We start from the raw sequence: 17,266 nt of genomic DNA, 5'->3' as shown, positions 1-17,266 counted from the left end.
TAAACTTTGATTTTAGCTTTGAGCAGAACAGATCGATGATATCTGAGTATTTGCACATTTTATTTCACAAACCTCATGTTTAAGATTCACATTATAGAGCTGAAGTGACTTTGAGTTCATGTTGATCAGTCGTTCTATAAAGCGTTTAAATTAGTAAAGCATCTGCACCTTTGAGTCTAATTACTCGTGACTCATATTGGATAGAAAGGTCACGAGCTGACGTCAGTGTTGCGTGTTTTATGACTCCCCTCTTAACTTCCATGTTCCCACTGACTCCCAGCACACACACACACACACACACATACACATACACAGACACAGACACACACACACACACACACACACACACACCGCTAACGAGGCTCTCCTCTGACTCCGACCTCAGCCGCACCACCACCACCAAACGTATCATTACGCCACAGTCGGCCTGTAAACCGCTCACGTGTTCTGCACCACATCACTCGTCGTAGTGTAACGGGCCCTCCTCCATGTCGCAGCCGTGACGCGCTTCTTTTACTTCCCCCCCTCGTATAAATATTGATGCTTCTGTATTTTTATCTCGCCGTCGGTGGGAGTCACCCGGCCGACAGAAGCAGTATGCTGCAGCACGTCTCGACTGTTTCCTGTGTGGAGGTTCATGAATGATCCATGAGGAGAGCTGTCTGCTCCGTGTACACACTTTACATTAGCGTCTGTCACCGCATGTAACGAGAGCAGGCGTCCGTGTGTCACACGTGTGAGACTTAAATATTATTTTGCTGTTGATGCAGCGTTTACCCGTCATGCAGCTGAAAGCTGCTCAGGACGCCGGCTCAGTCCTTCGGCTTACTCTGCTCTCTTAATTAGTCCACAACTGGCCCACAGCTGCATGTGAGCGCCGAGCAGATGTTGAATATTTTTATTCACAAAGGAGATGTTGAGTGTTTTATTAGATCAGACCGTAACAGACGACTCTGTTAATATGAAAAAGTGCAAATTAGAGCAGAAAATGTGAAAGTTTTGCTGCTTTTCTTTTTTTCTTTTATTGTGAATTGAGATCTTGTGTATTGGAACCTTTTAAAGCTCACTAACGGACACGTTATATCTCGTTCCCATCAGTTAAATAAAGACTTACATGACCTTGCGCTGTAGGTAAACAGGATCATGACCCCTGACCTTTACGTGTCTCCACTCAGGCCGAGAACCTGCTCCTCGACGCCGACATGAACATCAAGATCGCGGACTTCGGCTTCAGCAACGAGTTCACTCTGGGCAACAAGCTGGACACGTTCTGCGGATCTCCGCCGTACGCGGCGCCGGAGCTTTTCCAGGGGAAGAAGTACGACGGGCCGGAGGTGGACGTCTGGAGTCTCGGGGTCATACTGTACACGCTGGTCAGCGGCTCGCTGCCCTTCGATGGACAGAACCTCAAGGTACGACAGTCGGCTGTGACCTCAGTGTTACTTTTTTAACTTGTTATCCAGCTGCAGTGATTGTCAGACGTATTTTAGACTCATAAAAGTCTATTTCCTACCAGGAGGATGAACCGGGCTGCAGAAGTGGAAGTATTATAACATCACTTTCATGCTGGGAAATCAGACAGACAAAGAAACGTCTGTGCGAACACTAAAACACAATCTGAAGATGCTTACATAGCGCTCGCGTCATAAACCGTGGCAGAAAAAGACGAGCGGCCGCTCGTCTTTTTCTGCCACGGTTTGTGACGCGAGCGCTACGTAATCACGAAGCCAGAGAACTGAGGTCAAAAGGTGTTCGGCAATATGAAAATGTGTTTTACTGACTCGCTGGTTGTTGTCGCCGTGTCTGCAGGAGCTGCGGGAGCGTGTCCTCAGAGGGAAATACCGCATCCCCTTCTACATGTCCACAGACTGCGAGAACCTCCTCAAACGCTTCCTGGTGCTCAACCCAGCCAAGCGGGGTACTCTCGAGGTGAGGGAGGACGCAGAAAATGTAAATATACCTCTCAGTTCTTAACACACTCCCACCCAGCACGCCCCGCACCATCGGAGAATGCCACCTCTCCTCCACCTCTCCTCCTCCTCTCTCTCCTCGGCTCCTGCATCCCCTCCTTCCTGCATCATCTCCTCTGACACCCACGGCGTCCTGTTTTTTTTTTTCTTCTTCTTCTGATGTTGTAACCATGAATAATGCATCGTCTTTCATTCTTGTGTTCGGACCAAAAGTGCCTTTTTTGTTCACTTCTCTGCCTTCATCTGAGAGTCGAGGGTACCTCGACGGGTTCAAAGCAGTTTTTAATGTAAGAAAGGAAGTCCACTTGAGTTCAAGTGATGAAGCTCGTTTATTAAAAGGTTTATTCATGACGGGACGTGCACAGAGTGAAGCACAGAGTTTACCTTCACAAACACAAAAATCAGTTTGTTTTCATCCAGTATTCAAATAATTTAACACCACACACATTTTATTTTATTATTCACAAGATTTTTATTCTTTCTAGTTAATTTCTCTTGTTATCTCGATCTCCGGTTATTTCTGTCATTATCTTGAAATAACAAATGTATCGAGATCTCGATAACGTTATGTTAACCCTTTCCTGCACCGACTTCCGGGTCGACCCTCTTTCACTTCCCACAGCAGTGAAACGACACACGGGAGCTCCGGGGTAGACTTTTATTTAATCGTGTGCTGAAACACACACTTCCACATTTCTTTCTAACCAAACATCCGCTAACCTGCTCTGTTGTCACACCTCACTGCTCTGTTTCCCTATGATGCTCTTATGACACAACATAATTAACACGAGATCTCGGAGGAATGAGACGGATAGTCCAGTATATTGATGCACAGCAGGAAACCTTCGATTCAGTATCAAAGACAAAAACAAAGGGAAGAAATGTATAAATGCACGACCGCTCACCATGAACACGTGAGCAGCATTTTAATGTTTGGTCATTGTGTCTCTGTGCATCATATTCCACATGTTTTTTAAAGCAGAGCAGTGACTGTAGACGATGAATAAAACACTTCCCTCTGACGTGTTCACTCAGTTCAAGATGTCAGAGAAGTCGCGTGACCGCTGACCTGACAGCGACGATCTGCCCAAACATCCTGACAGATTCCAGCTAAACATTTAACTTTCCACCATCCATAATCTGATCTGAAATATTTAGACGTTCGAGTTGATTTTCAGCCTCTGCTCAGATTAAAATAGTCGTTTTGATGTTCAGAGCGGACGGAGAGAGAGAATTGTTCCACAGATTAATCACAGCTGATCACATTAACGTGGCAGTAAATCATTAACATGTAAAACGTGGTTTATTTTCGGCTTGTCGACTCTAAAATGGATCAGTCGGTTTCTCTGATTTGCTTTTGAAGAGACGGGAACTGTTTCTAAGTGAGTTAAAGTAAACGACGTTGGCTCGACTCTGAGGTCACATGTCGGCCTCAGATGATTGGCCTGGATTATTATGGGAGAAGCTTCTGGTTACATCAGAGCACGATCAGTGATAATTAAAAAAGAAAAATCCCCCAAAGAGCGATCGATGAGCCGCAAATCAAAAATTAAGGTGCAAACAAATGAGATGCAGCATGTGGACGTTACTGTGAAAGGGCAGAATGAACACAGTGAAAAACACGGCAAACTTCCTCAATATATGTTCCTGTTCAGGCTGTTTGGATACAGTCTGACCACATATACATCCATCAAGTGACTAGGGTGGTGATATGACACGTTAAATCTGACGTTGAACCTTCAGCGTCTTTGCTCAGTGAAGAGGTTAAACTCCTCATAGCTCCTGGTTCATATGCCTGGTTAGATGGATTGTCCTGTGATCTCCCAGAAATCCCCGAAATGAAACAAAATGTATCATTTAAATCAAATTTGAGGGATTGTGTCATATGTTCGTGTGAAAAATATATCTGTATTGTTTGCACTCTTGAAAATCCAGAAAACATCACAGATTTACGTACATACACACGTGTGTGAGGCCGATATCGATGTTTGAAGATCCGGTATCAGCTGAGCTCTAATTGTGTCACTTTGCTTTTGCAGCAAATCATGAAGGATCGATGGATCAATGCAGGATTTGAAGAGGACGAGCTCAAGCCTTACACTGAACCAGAGCTGGACATCACGGACCAGAAGAGAATAGGTAAGACTCCTGCTGAGGGAAGTTTGTTTGGTCATTTGGGTTCATATCAAACTTTCTTTCTGCCCGTGACACCGCGCTGTTGTTTAATCATCAAAATGCATCAAAACGAGCTCCTTTATGTTTAGTCCAGTTTGTTTTTTTGTCCGTCGGTCAGAAGAGGTCTGCGGTGTGGAGCGTTAGCGGGGTAAACACTGCAGCTCCGCAGCTCGGTCGGTCTCATTATTTCAGCGCTGAAGAGCTTTAAAGAAAAGATGAAACGTGATGGTGAATTAATAAACATGAGCTGAGCCGCTGCATGCAAAGACAGAGACAGAGAGAGAGAGAAGACTCCCCGTCGTGCCCTGGATGAAAGCCGTGAACGAGGGGGAGCTCTTACGTAAGAGCAGCTGAGGCTGGCTGCACATGTGCCGGAGAAGAGAACGAGAGCTGCGTCTATCTGAGGCGTCCCCGAATCCTCAATAATGCATATCAGAGTTACATAAAGCCAAACATTAGAGGGAGATCACGTCTCGTGTCAGGAAACGCCTTAAACAGTCCTGGAAAAACCTGGAAAAACCTGGAAAAACAGATCAGCACTTTGACCTCTTTAGCCTCGAAACGCTGCAAAACATTTTTCAATCAGTTGTTTTATATTCATAATGAGTGTGTTAATCCGGTTTAAAGCTTCCGAGGAGATTAGAGCTGAAACAATTAGTCGATTAACTGGATTAGAGAATGTATCCACAGCTGTTCTTATTGATAATTAATAGTTTTAACCCAATAATGACAAAACTCAGCACTTTTAACGCTAAAACTTTCAAAATAAAAGCCCTACATCTCTTTTTCCTGAAATGTTTTTATTGATAATCTAGTAAATTATGAAGGATGTGCGATTTAAAAAAACAAAAATTTGATCATTTACACCAATATACATATAATACAGCTACATTTATTAAATATCAGGTTGGAGAGATGGAAATATGAACCAGAGAAGAACGAACAACAGAAACTTGTTTAGTTTGTTTCAGTTTATAATGATGATTTTTTGATCCGTGGTTTAAATAATAATTATTGCTGATATATATATATATTGATCTAAATCTGATCACTTCTATGATGTCGCTCGTAGCTTATATTTACATTTATTTGACGTTAATCATCGAAAGATAAATGTAAAAAATGATAGAAGCGTCGTGTCCTTAAAGAAATCCAAAGATTTTAGAGGCTGAATCCGTTTTAAAATGAATCATCGATGCTTCCTGTGAGAGCTGACGTGACTTTGAACCGTGCTCTGCTCTCCAGCTGAGAAGCATCAGCTGCCAGACGTCTCGCTGGCATCGAGGTTATTTCCTGTCACGTCTCAATAAAGCTGCAATGAACATTTACGTAACACAAACACAACGTTTCCTAAAAGCCTCTAACGGCTAAAGATGGACACCTCTGTGTCTAACGGTCGAGTATTAAAGTACTCGAGTATTTGAGGAGAAGAAAGAGAGAGAGACGGTTACCACAGATTCTGCCTGGCGACAGAGGCAGAGCTGCTTTCTCTGCAGGTCGCCTCAAACTCAGATGTTCTTTAAAATCACGGCGTAGGTGTGTTTCTCTTTTTCACGAGTTTACTTAAGTTTGTCACGTCTGCCAGGCGGGATTTCTCCACGTTTGCCGTGGAAAGATTTAACTCGACCAAATTAGAAGACGTCAGTCGGCGGAAACCGGACGCAGGAGATCCGTGAACCCACCGAAGATAATGGCATTAGCCCGGCTTTCAGTGAAGAGTCTCAGCGTGACGCGACGATCAGAGCGCTGCCTGGGCGGCTTTTCCACCCTGACAGCGAGAAGATCGTCGTGTCGGACAGGATGACTCATCCTCGTTTGTGTGATTTTTGGTATTTTTGAAAACATGAAACAGAATTTGACATCAAAACACGGCTGCTTATAGCACACAGTGCCTGCAGTGTCCTCCTCATAGTCAAAGCCACGCTGTCGTGACAAAACATCCTCAGTGTGGCTCAGTTTACAGAATATGATAGAAATTAAACAGAATATTCATTATTTAAGAAAACAAGTTTATAATCAGGTTCTCTTCAATCTTAATGTTTCAGAGCAGACAAACCAAACACTGACTCCAACTGGACCTGTTACGTTTACGTTAAGTTTCTCCTTCACACTTTGAAGGAGAGCTCGAGGTGAGGGGTTTGCAATCAGCAGCTACACCACTAGATTCCACTAAATCCTTTAAGTGATGATTGTGGTGGTGTGGTGAACTGTGAGAAGATGAAGCTGCTCTCACATCAGGAAAATCTCGAAGTTTAACCTGCAGCAGAGTCCAAGAGTTTTGAAACACAAGCAACTCATTTGAACAAACTGTTTTATGATCCGCCTCACAGAAATGTATATAAGTTAGAAATGGTGCAACCGTTTACATAAAAGTGATTTCTGTGTGCAGAGTGAATCTAGTGGACTAATCGCTGCATTGCAATCTCCTCACATCACCCTCACCATCTCAGTGTGAAGGATAAATAACACTTTAAGGTTTAGAGTCACTGTTTAGTTTACTGTTAGTGAAGCTGCTCGTCCTAACGGCTCCGATGAGCTTCAGGCTTCAGATATTTGGTTTTATTTGATGTGAAAGTGTGAAACGAGATGCCGGCCTGCTCTCGCAGAGTGATCGCTGTCTGGCAGGTCACTCACGCCGAAGCTCGTGACTCATCTTAACGCCGAGTCGTGTCTCTGAACGTGTGATCTGTTCTGCATGTTTCAGACAGAAGAGTCGATTAAAAATGAAAAGCTGCGTCGTGTCGAGGTGAAAAGAGAAAAGCTCTAATGTGATGCATGAACATATAAACACACACACACACATATATATAAATGTTTAAAGCAGGTCGGGCTGGAGCTGCAGCAGCAAACGCCGCTCTGCTTCACCTGACATGTTCATGTTCATGTTCTGACTCCAATCAGCTTCTGATTGATCGAGTCAGCACCGGAGAGGAGGCTGATTATCTGCATCTTAAAGGCCACGCTGAGGATTTCCTCGTCATCCGTCATTTTGACAGACGGGATCATGTTTTTGTGTGTGTGTGTTTTGTCTTGTGCAGATGTGATGGTGGGGATGGGCTACAACCTGGAGGAGATCCAGGACTCTCTGGCCAAGATGAAGTATGACGAGATCACAGCCACCTACCTGCTGCTGGGCAGGAAGGCATCCGAGGTACAAACATCCGCCCATTATCAGAGCAGCACGTCACGGACGGTCGGCTAATCTTTACTGCCAGGTCAACACAGAACAGAGGGGATGTTGTTAAAGCTGGACACCGCGTAACCTGCGCTGTTTTCTTCCTGCTGTTAGAGACACAAAATTTAATTTGGGTAAAATTAACGAAGAGAGATGAGACGTGCTTCATGGTTACAGCCTCGTGTTATAAATCAGACTCATGGCTTCAGAGCCGGGTCGTGACACATGCACAAACTCTCCCCAGGCGATGCTGGTGTCAGTCTGAAGGTGGAGGCATGCACCTCCATGTTTTGACCCCGATCTGTCCTTTTGTCCCCCAGCTGGAGCCCAGTGAGTCGGCCTCCAGCAGCAACCTGTCTCTGGCCAAACCAAGACCCAACAGCGAGCTCAACGGCCAGTCGCCCTCTCACCTCAAAGTCCAGAGGAGCATCTCCTCCAACCACAAACAGAGACGCTACAGCGAACAAGGTGAGGCGGTCGCGACGTTTAGTTTCCTCTTTCTGTTCTCATCACAAACTGTGGATGTGCAGGCCGACTACCGGTGACTGCCAACAGCTCGATGTTGAATTAAAGCCGTCACACGGTGGAGGCACTTTAACCTTTAGCTTGTTTGCTCAGCTCTGTGCTGTCCACTGTGATATCACGCTTTGTCAATACGTACGGCTTCTTGTCTGTCCGATCTGCAGCTACGCTGACGACCTTTTCCAGCTCAGACACTGCGATTATCTGCAGCATTGTCTTTATTTCTATTATCAATTGTGCTGCTGATTATTTTCTCTGTTTAAATTGATCGTTTGGTCAATAGATTTAAATAGCTTGTTTTGTCTGACCAAAAGTCCAAAAACTAAAGAGATATTAAGTTTAATGTCTCAGAAAAACCTCGAATGTTCACATTTGAGGAGCTGGAGCAGAAAGTTTTTGGCATTTTTACTTAGTTGATCCAAAATTATTGTGGAATAATTCTCTAAATATACCAGGCCAAGCCACACGTCTGTTCCGGGGTATAAATGTGACCTGAGACTCATTATGTTGAATTAAAATGTAACTATGAGCTATTTTCTTTTAAAAAACATGAATGTGTTCATGATTATGTTGTCAGTTGTTCCAAATGTAGGTCGTCTCATATTAGACAAAAAAAACAAACTTGAATTTAAAAAAGTCTTTTTGCCGGAGGTACAAACAACATCTGAGTCACCGTCACACATCTGTGTCTCTGCTCGTCTCGCTGCAGTCGGTCAGAACGTCCCTCCGGGGATGGCTCATCCAAAGAGGAGTCAGACCACCACGGCGGAGAACAGCGCCAAAGAGGAAGGTGGAGTCCAGCTCCGTAAACCCAGCACCCCGGGGAGCCGCGGGGCTCCGCCCGCCAGCCCTCTGCTGGGCAACGCCAACAACCCCAACAAGGCCGACATCCCCGACCGCAGGAAAGGCGCCACCACGGGCCCGAGCGTGAGTTCATAATCAGTTGACATGAATCAGATCATTTATGTGTTCATCAGGAAAACAGCTGAAATCAGTTCTGTTTCTGAAACTAGAATCAAATATTTAACAAATCCAAAAACTGATTCTGAGTCGGAACCGTCCTCGTGACTTTCGTACATACTAAACATGATCACTGATGTTTTCTCTTCAATACCTACAACTATGACCAGAACATTATTCACTCCTCTGCCCAGTCACAGCAGGCTGCAGTCAGTTTTACCTGTACGGCCGCATTCGGACAGGATCAGGCGCCGTGGTGTTTCATTCAGAGTCGACCTGCAAAGAAGTTGAGCGTTAAGTCACACTGCAGGCACTCAGACCATACGCCAAATTTAATCTCTGATACTCGACCTGTTGTGTTCTAGCTTCATTTATTTTATGAAGCAGCTTCTAAAGACACTGAGGAGTTTCCTTTGGTTTGAGAGACAGACAGTGAATGATATTTCTTGATTACATTCAACACAATCCGCCTGAACGCCGCTTAAGTTTCAGGTTTTAACATCTTTGTTCATCCGTGATGTGAAATGTTTTTCTACGTGATCTGAGGAATAATTCTGCATCCAGCTCGTAGTTCAGTTATGAAATCCTCTCTTCTGATTGGCTGCTGACAGTAGACAGCCGAGTCTGCTCCGTTTGTAGTTTATAGAAAAGTGTGTACAGGTTTGTAGTCATGTTGTTATGGTGTGGCTTGTAGCTGGCAGTCGTACATCTAACTCTTTTTTAACCTGTCGGACTTCTTTCTGGGTTATGTGGAGTTAAACAGACGGTTATTAATTATTGTATTATAGTTTTGTTTGTATTTTACAGTCCTCATGATGTCTTTAATGTCTAACTGCTCATTTCATTGGTTAGAATCAGATCAAACGAATCAGCTGACTTTTCGTCCTCCTCTGTTGCTCTGCAGAATAACACCGCGTCGGCAGGTATGACCAGGAGGAACACGTATGTGTGCAGCGACAGGAACAACACGGACCGCCTCTCCGTCATTCCCAACGGGAAGGAGAACAGGTGAGAGAGGATGCTGGTCGACTTTGACCTCGTTTCATCTCAGGGGGGGAAAAAAACAAAACACAAACTCTGCGTCAGCAGCGAGAGCAGAATCTGGGTCTGAGCAGGATCCGGCGCCTCTCCTCTTCATCAGCGGGCACACAAAGTTAAATTGTTACTTCTTGGTTCAGGATTTAATGAGATTATTGAGCCTGTACGTTTTTATGGAGGCCACTACGTTTATTTATTTCTTTTTTTTTAGTGCTTTCCTTCGCCAGTTTTGTGGCCTAAATGCTGCTCAAGTGCTTTCTCTGCAGAACTCCTCATTATGAACGCGAATGTGGTCAAATACAGAGCTAGTAAATATGAATATTGGTAGGCTGAAGACAGAAATATCGATTTCAGCCTTCCCAACTCGTCCTGGTTAAACTCTTAACAGCGACCCCAGAAAAGATTTCCTTTGTTTCATTCCTTTATTTTTCTTTCTTTTCCTTCTTTATTCCCTTTTTTTCTCATCATCTTATTTTTCATCTCTGCCTGTGTGTTTGTGGTTCGTGGGGGTTGTTTGTTGTTTTCCCGTTGTGGCATGACCAGCATGACTGAGATGGCTTGTGCCACTAGCCCCTCCTCTGCCTTTGCGGCCGCCGTGTTCGGTGCCTCGTCCAGTTCGGTGCGGCTGAGGTATCAAACCGTCGGCCCTTTGTACGTTTGCCAGGCAGGCTGGGCCACGCTGCCCCACTCCTACTACGCTCTGGACTACTGCTCGCCCAAGTAAGACGGCAGGGCCTCCAAACTCCCCCTGTCTGTCTCCTCTCATGTCTGTTTGGCCCCTCAGCTAACCCACACATCCAGCCGGCTTCACGCTCTGTAACCCAAAAAACTAAACCATGGACACCATTTCCTGCAGAGAACAGGAAGGACGGCGTGCATCCAACTTTGTTTTTTTTTACAGTCAGTGTCTGAAATTTGTGCTCACCAGGAACCAGCAGGTAAAATAAAAGCCTTCTGTGTGCAGACGGTTCTGAAGAGAGAGGTGCTTCATTAACATTCTTCTGCAGCGCCTCAACAAACCACTTGACCTCGTTTCTTTGCCCACAAACCTGAAAGACACAGAGTTCCTGCAGAGTTCTCACATCCAGTTTGTTGTTGTTAAGATGTGACGTTAGTCCTCGTCTTTAAAGAGGATGTGTAAATCAGATTTTAGCATAAAAACGTGAAAAGAAACAGATCATACTCGGTTTATTGGACAAATTTGTGTCGCTGCCAAAACATCAGTGCACATTCGTTGTGAATAATGTGCAGCAGAACATTAAAACTGTTAGCTGGTCCACTTAATGAGCTCAGTACTCAAGCGGAGAGTCATTCAACTGAATTTCAGTGAATCACTCGAAATTATTGATAAAAATTAAATGAATGTGTCACATGCCATGCTGGCAGCATCGTCGTGAAAGCACGGGAATTAGAGCGATGAAGATAGTAATGGATTACATTTATGTACCGCTTTACGCCTCAACCATCGCCGGTGTGTAGCGCCGTTTGGGTGACGCTGGTAGATCGTTTATCTCGAGATTGTCGTCACTAAAGATCAAATAAATCTAAAGTCTGTAACTATTTCCAACCATTGTGCAGCGTTTGGCAACGCATTCATCTCTTACTCAGACTAAATTTCCTGATTTATGCGCCATTGTCTCACCAGTACCTTAAACGTCACGCCCGACCACACGGCTGTTTTCAGCCTGATAAGTCCCTGCTGGTCTGCAGACAAACTGTCTGAAACATTGAAGCGGTTTATAATTATTCTGCTCGTATGAATCTGAAGCTGCTGGGTGTTAATTTCAGACACTGATCAAAGTGGAGAAAAATATGTATCCTCACACTGACATCAAGCAGCCAGGCTTTGATGAACGAGGCCTCAGACTGTGTGTGATAATATTTTTCCGTGTTTGCATCATCATGGACGACAATAACAAACTCTCACTCTGTCGCTCTGCTCCTGAACTCTCTCCTCCATCCTCTGCTGTGAACTTTGACCCCTGATCTTCTCCGTCTGGATCCTCCTCACCTGTCGGTGTTCAACACGATGCGCTCGAGCTGCCGCCGCTCACCGGCTCCTCCACCTCCCCCCGCCGCTGCTGTCCCAGCACCCTCCGACCATCGTCTGTTTTTTTTGTTTAACTGATCAGGAAACTCACTTCTCATCGTAAACTTTAGGAGGCTTGATGCTCAGGGTGGGAAATTAACATCGGCTCAATGTGAAATGTTTTCAGAGCCACTCTCAAGTTTTATTTAAAGATGTTTTTTTAGTCCTGTTTGCACTGCAGGAGCTTCGGAGCAAACACAAACCTCAAAACAACTTCATTCATTCATAAAGTAATACAGCACATTTCCTTTTTAAAAGTCAGTGTAAAGCCGATTCTGAGATTTCTTTAAATATGTTGGAAAATACACTTTGAACGACGTATCACTGAAATGTGGAGTCGGAGGTTCAAACAGTTTTTCAGTTCAGGATTTTGTGGGCGGGGCTTAAAGGGTGGCTCGATGACACGCTGAGGCCACCCTGAGCAGAGAGATGCAGATGAATTACCTGATTTTGACTCCCCGGACAGATGTTACACCTGATGTCAGGTGTATTTCTCCTACATTAACCAAACACCAGCGACAGACTGATCAAAACATATCTGGTTATTTATTTTCTGAATCCAGCAGCTCATCAGATCAGATCATTCACATTGTTATTGTTTGATTTAATTTCCCACCCTGCTGACATCTTAACATGCAAGAATTCATTTAGTTTGAATCTCATTAGAAATGCTCGTAGGAATAACAAACTGTCGACCATTTTAAAGACAACGAGGGAAATGTGACGTGTTGGAGTTTTTCCATTGCAGCCGTGTACCAAACTGTTCAGCTCGCTTCATAAATCCATAAATTATGTAAATCCAGTCGTCACACTAACCGGACACCTGGCTCAGGTACAGCTCAGAACACGTCCGCACTGGAAAAACTGTCGGTCTTCATGTTTTCAGGTTTGATTTTGTCTCACCTGACTCCTCTCACTCTCAGCAGCGTCGCCGTGTCGCCCAGCACCCCGAGGAACCCGGTGGCGTCGATCCACAGCATCGCCAACGCCACCACGCCCGACCGCCTGCGTTTCCCGCGAGGCACTGCCAGCCGCAGCACCTTCCACGGCGGCCAGCTGAGGGACCGCCGCACGGCCACGTACAACGGGCCACCGGCCTCGCCAACCCACTCCCACGATGCCACCCCTCTCTCTCAGACCCGCAGCCGTGGAACCAGCAACCTTTTCTCCAAACTCACCTCCAAACTCACCCGCAGGTAGGAGGGATAAGCACCGAGGGCCGGGGTCGATCTAAAACATCATTCATGTGCAGCTCTTCTTCTTCTCATGTAACGCTGAATTAGAAAGTGGGTAGACTCCAGCCCTGCTCTGTATTCTGTGCCTTGTGCAGTTAGGATGATAAGTTACATGCTGGGAGGGGAACACTTCACTGTCCTGTACGATGTGATTTATTAAGTCTCAATTGTTTATCTGTCGCTGCCTGGACGCCTGCTGCAGAGACCTGAAACCACAGAACGAGCCACAGTCTGACCTCGATAATCCTCAGATGTTTGCTGATCGTTTTCTTACATTAGAGTCATCGAGAGATCTTTAAATATCAGTTTGTAAAACGAAGTGAATTCACAACTTCAGTTTGGCCTCAATGTGGAAACTCGTAAAAATAATGATGATAATCAGACAAATCTGAATATTTAAAGACTTTGGACTTCAGGCGGTGGTGGAAAGTGAATCCAGTTACTCTTTACTGCTACTCTAAGTAACTTTGGTTGCAGATTCAGATTAATAAATGTAATTAATAAATTAATTACGACGTCGTCTTATAGGTTAAAGGTCCGGTGTGAGGATGAAGAGGAAGAGAACCTGCTCTCACTGTAGATATAAAGAGTTCAAAAACACAACTATACTTATATTAAGGTGATTATACACTAATGAATATTATGTTCAGTAAATTACACACTGGACCTTTTAACATCAGCAGTATATGTGAGGGATGATGTACGGTGAGTTTATTTCACGATAATGACCGGCTCTCTGAACAATATCAGCCGTATCGCACGGTTACAAGACCAGAGAAACCAGAACTCTGTGTCAGATTATTGATTTGAAAATAATTCTGTCTCTGGTCAGAGCTGCGTCCATAACGACGGTTTGTTAAATCACATGCAGACGCCGGCGCTCGCTCACTCTCATTCACTGTCTCTGTCTCCGAACCGCTGGACACAAACCAAATTAAACTTCGTGTCTCTGTTTTGCATAATTTAGAAGCTGGTTCATGAAATAAACAAAGTTTAGAGCCTCGTGAAGAAATAACAGACAGAGTGAAGTATATATTTGAATGCATCCTCATCCTCTCCACGCTCTGGGTCCTTCTTCCACCGCTGACTTCAGGACAAAGTGCCGGATGTTTTTTTTTAATTCTCAAACGATCCAGAAAATAATCAGCAGACGATTCATTTAAAAAAACATCTCAGCTGTTCATGAAAAGTGTCTCAGAGCGGCGGCCAGGCCAGCGACATCACTCCTGCAATGACTGACCTAAAATGAGGAATTGAAATCATTTCTTGATAATCAAAAAAAAAAGACTCTTTGCTTCACTGTTGATGATTCCAATCACCCCGTTTTCGTTCACTCATTCGGACTGCTCATACTCCCTGCCTCCCTCCCTCCTTCCCTGCCTCCCTGCCTCCCTCCTTCCCTCCCCCCTTTCACTCCTCCTTCATCATTTTCACTGTTTCTTTGTCTGGTTCTGTTGTAGAAACATGTCATTCAGGTTTACCAAAAGGTAGGACTCTTGTACTGCCTTTCGCTCTGTGCCAAAAAATAACGACAACGACTTCACTGAAAAGACTCCTGAGAGTCTCCGGACACGCGTGGGGCTGCTGGCACTCAACTAACACACCGCTTAGCACAACAAAAACTCTCCCTGGGTACATTTACACGCTCGCACTTCAAATATCTGATTCATGACAGAGAACTGATCATCACATCTGCCAGTGAGGCTTCCAGGAATTGTGTGACACTCTGGGAAGTTTGCTTATTATCGAAAGTTTGACGTGAAGATGCCGCTCACGTCACGTCCGTGCTGGAGCCAGCAGTCAGTTAGCTTAGCTTAGCATAAAGACTGGAAGCAGAGGGAAACAGCTAGCGTGGCTCTGTCCAAAGGTGACGAACCCGTCAGCACCTGAACAGGCTCCTGTATCAGGTATGAGCTCCTGTAACGAGAGGTTTGTTAGTATGGAGATACAATCACGGTTTATTACGCACACGCGACTTGAACCGATGAACCGTCCCATCTCGTGACGTTTCACTGTTCTCCTGATGAACTTCTTCTTAACCGGCTTGCTAACGTCGCTTGCTCTCGCTCTCGTTGCTGATTTTCCTTCTACATGCTTTAAAGGGTCGGTGCGTGCAGGATGTGGAGCCATCTAGTGGTGTAGTTCCTGAGTCTTTTTAGTTTGTCCGCTCTGGGCTGCTGTAGAAACCTGGTGCAGTCCATGGAAGAAGACCTGCAGGGTCCACCAGAGCTAATCACACATCCCTCCAGAACCTCTGCGGTCCGTTTCAGAAGCAGGTCTCTGCTTGAGCTGACAGGAAGTCAGACACAGAAACGGCACAGAGAATACAGTGGATTTTCAAAATAAAACACCCTGTGCAAACTTCCATAAAAGCAGACAAAAAGGAAACACTGTAACTACGTGGTATATTTATTTTTAGGGGCGACACATTGATCATTGATGCTCGTCGAGTTAAGTCTGAAAGTCCTGACAGAGTTCAGCATCACGAATCTCATTTTTAGGCGATCATGAAAAACATGAATTAATTAAGATTATTTTAACGTTTCTGTCAGACTCCTCAATCTGATTTAAACCTTTGAGTTGTGGTAATGTGATTACTTCTTGAGTAATTACAGTTTGAGCTACTTCACTGTTGGACAGAGCCAGGCTAGCAGTTTCCCTCTGCTTCCAGTCTTTATGCTAAGCTAAGCTTGCTGTGTCTTCTTGTCGTGCTCTCTCAGTGTCAAACTATTTCCTTCAGAGAGAAACAAAAACACTCAGAGGGTTAATTAATGATGAACACTGACGAGCTCTGATTGGCCTCTCTCTCTGTGTAAATGTACTCAGCGTGGCTGTGGTTGGTCTGAGTGGGTAACGGCTGATTGGGAGAGCGGACCTGGATCTCCTCGAACAATCAGTCGATTAACCAACAGCAGCAACGACAGAAGCAGCTTGCCACTAATCGATTGCCATCGCCTGCATGGGGTCGCTTCTTCCAGCTGCCATTGATCGTGGTTTGTTTCCTCGCCACAGTGACTGTTGTTAACGACTGAAGTGTCTCTCTCTGCTGCTGAAACTGTTTCAGACGACGCCGTCCGATTTTTATCCTGCTGCATTTATTCACCACAGTTTGTTTTTTTTAACTCTCTCTGGCTCGGATGTGATTTATCACGACTGTCAGAACAGAAAAATCACAAAGGAGGAGATTTTTTTTTCCTGTTTTCAGACAGAGGAGGAAAAATCGGAGCCTTAAAGAGCTTAAAAAAAAAAAAAAACAGATTTGTGCCTTTGTGGATTTTCATGTTTGTGTAGGTTCATCTCTCCGTGGTGTCGGCGTCTCTTTAGGCATCGCGTCGACTCACGGCTAAAGGAAGTCGAGTTAACGTAAAAATCTTCTGAAGGTCATTTCCTTTGTTTTTGGGAACGCTCGTGTTCCTGGACTGAGGTGTGTGCGTGTGTGTGTGTGCGTGTGTGTGTGTGCGTGTGTGTGTGTGTGCGTGTGTGTGTGTGTGTGTGTGTGCGTGTGTGTGTGTGTGTGCATTGATCAGCTGCAGATCACTGAGAAACAACAACATCCATCTCTGTGCAAAATGTCACGATTATATAACCACCTTTTATAAATACAAAATAAAATATAATAACCACCTTTAAATACAGGCTTTTATTTTGACATGTTAACTGAAGAATAAAAGATATATTCACTTTAATACGCTCACGTGCACGTATTAAGAAAACAAATTAAATGTTTGTGATAGAAAATCACAGTTTATTTACATAAGTTTAGTTGTAAATCACTTTATATGAAAGGTGTGTTCCTGTATTTAGTGTTTTCTGTCGGACAAGATGAAGGAAAGCTTCAAATTTTCTGAATCAGTAAAAAACTACGATGATTCATCTGCTGTGGCTCAGCATGGAAAAATGATTTGCTGCTCAAAAGATGAAAATCTTTCCATGATTTGTCTGAAGTTAAATCATTTTTACAGGGAACAAAAGTTTTCTTTTGTCCTCCATCACTTAGTTTAACAAGGCGTCTCTCTCTCTCTCTCTCTGAACAAACCCACAAATCAAAAACAAAGACTTCAAAAACATGTCAGAAAATGTCAGATTGATTAAAAAACTATTT

At 44.4% G+C, this 17,266-nt stretch overlaps 1 protein-coding gene across 15 annotated transcripts in view; it reads left to right on the top strand.

Moving 5' to 3' along the window:
- mark3a (MAP/microtubule affinity-regulating kinase 3a) overlaps window positions 1–17,266 on the top strand; it is a 45,543-nt gene that overhangs the window by 21,705 nt on the left and 6,572 nt on the right. For 6 of the 15 annotated variants that reach the window (XM_027275051.1, XM_027275045.1, XM_027275047.1 and 3 more), the window contains exons 8-16: window positions 1,176–1,412; window positions 1,810–1,950; window positions 4,010–4,109; window positions 7,184–7,296; window positions 7,641–7,788; window positions 8,552–8,769; window positions 9,707–9,810; window positions 12,853–13,125; window positions 14,625–14,651. In XM_027275051.1, the coding sequence (XP_027130852.1) occupies window positions 1,176–1,412; window positions 1,810–1,950; window positions 4,010–4,109; window positions 7,184–7,296; window positions 7,641–7,788; window positions 8,552–8,769; window positions 9,707–9,810; window positions 12,853–13,125; window positions 14,625–14,651 (1,361 nt within the window). The remainder of the gene's footprint in view (window positions 1–1,175; window positions 1,413–1,809; window positions 1,951–4,009; window positions 4,110–7,183; window positions 7,297–7,640; window positions 7,789–8,551; window positions 8,770–9,706; window positions 9,811–12,852; window positions 13,126–14,624; window positions 14,652–17,266) is intronic. The other 9 variants (XM_027275050.1, XM_027275053.1, XM_027275057.1 and 6 more) reach the window with 6 other exon arrangements.

Source organism: Larimichthys crocea, chromosome XXIV, assembly GCF_000972845.2.
Source record: "Larimichthys crocea isolate SSNF chromosome XXIV, L_crocea_2.0, whole genome shotgun sequence".
NCBI classification, from domain to species: domain Eukaryota; kingdom Metazoa; phylum Chordata; class Actinopteri; family Sciaenidae; genus Larimichthys; species Larimichthys crocea.
This window is presented reverse-complemented; position numbering and strand designations above follow the sequence as displayed.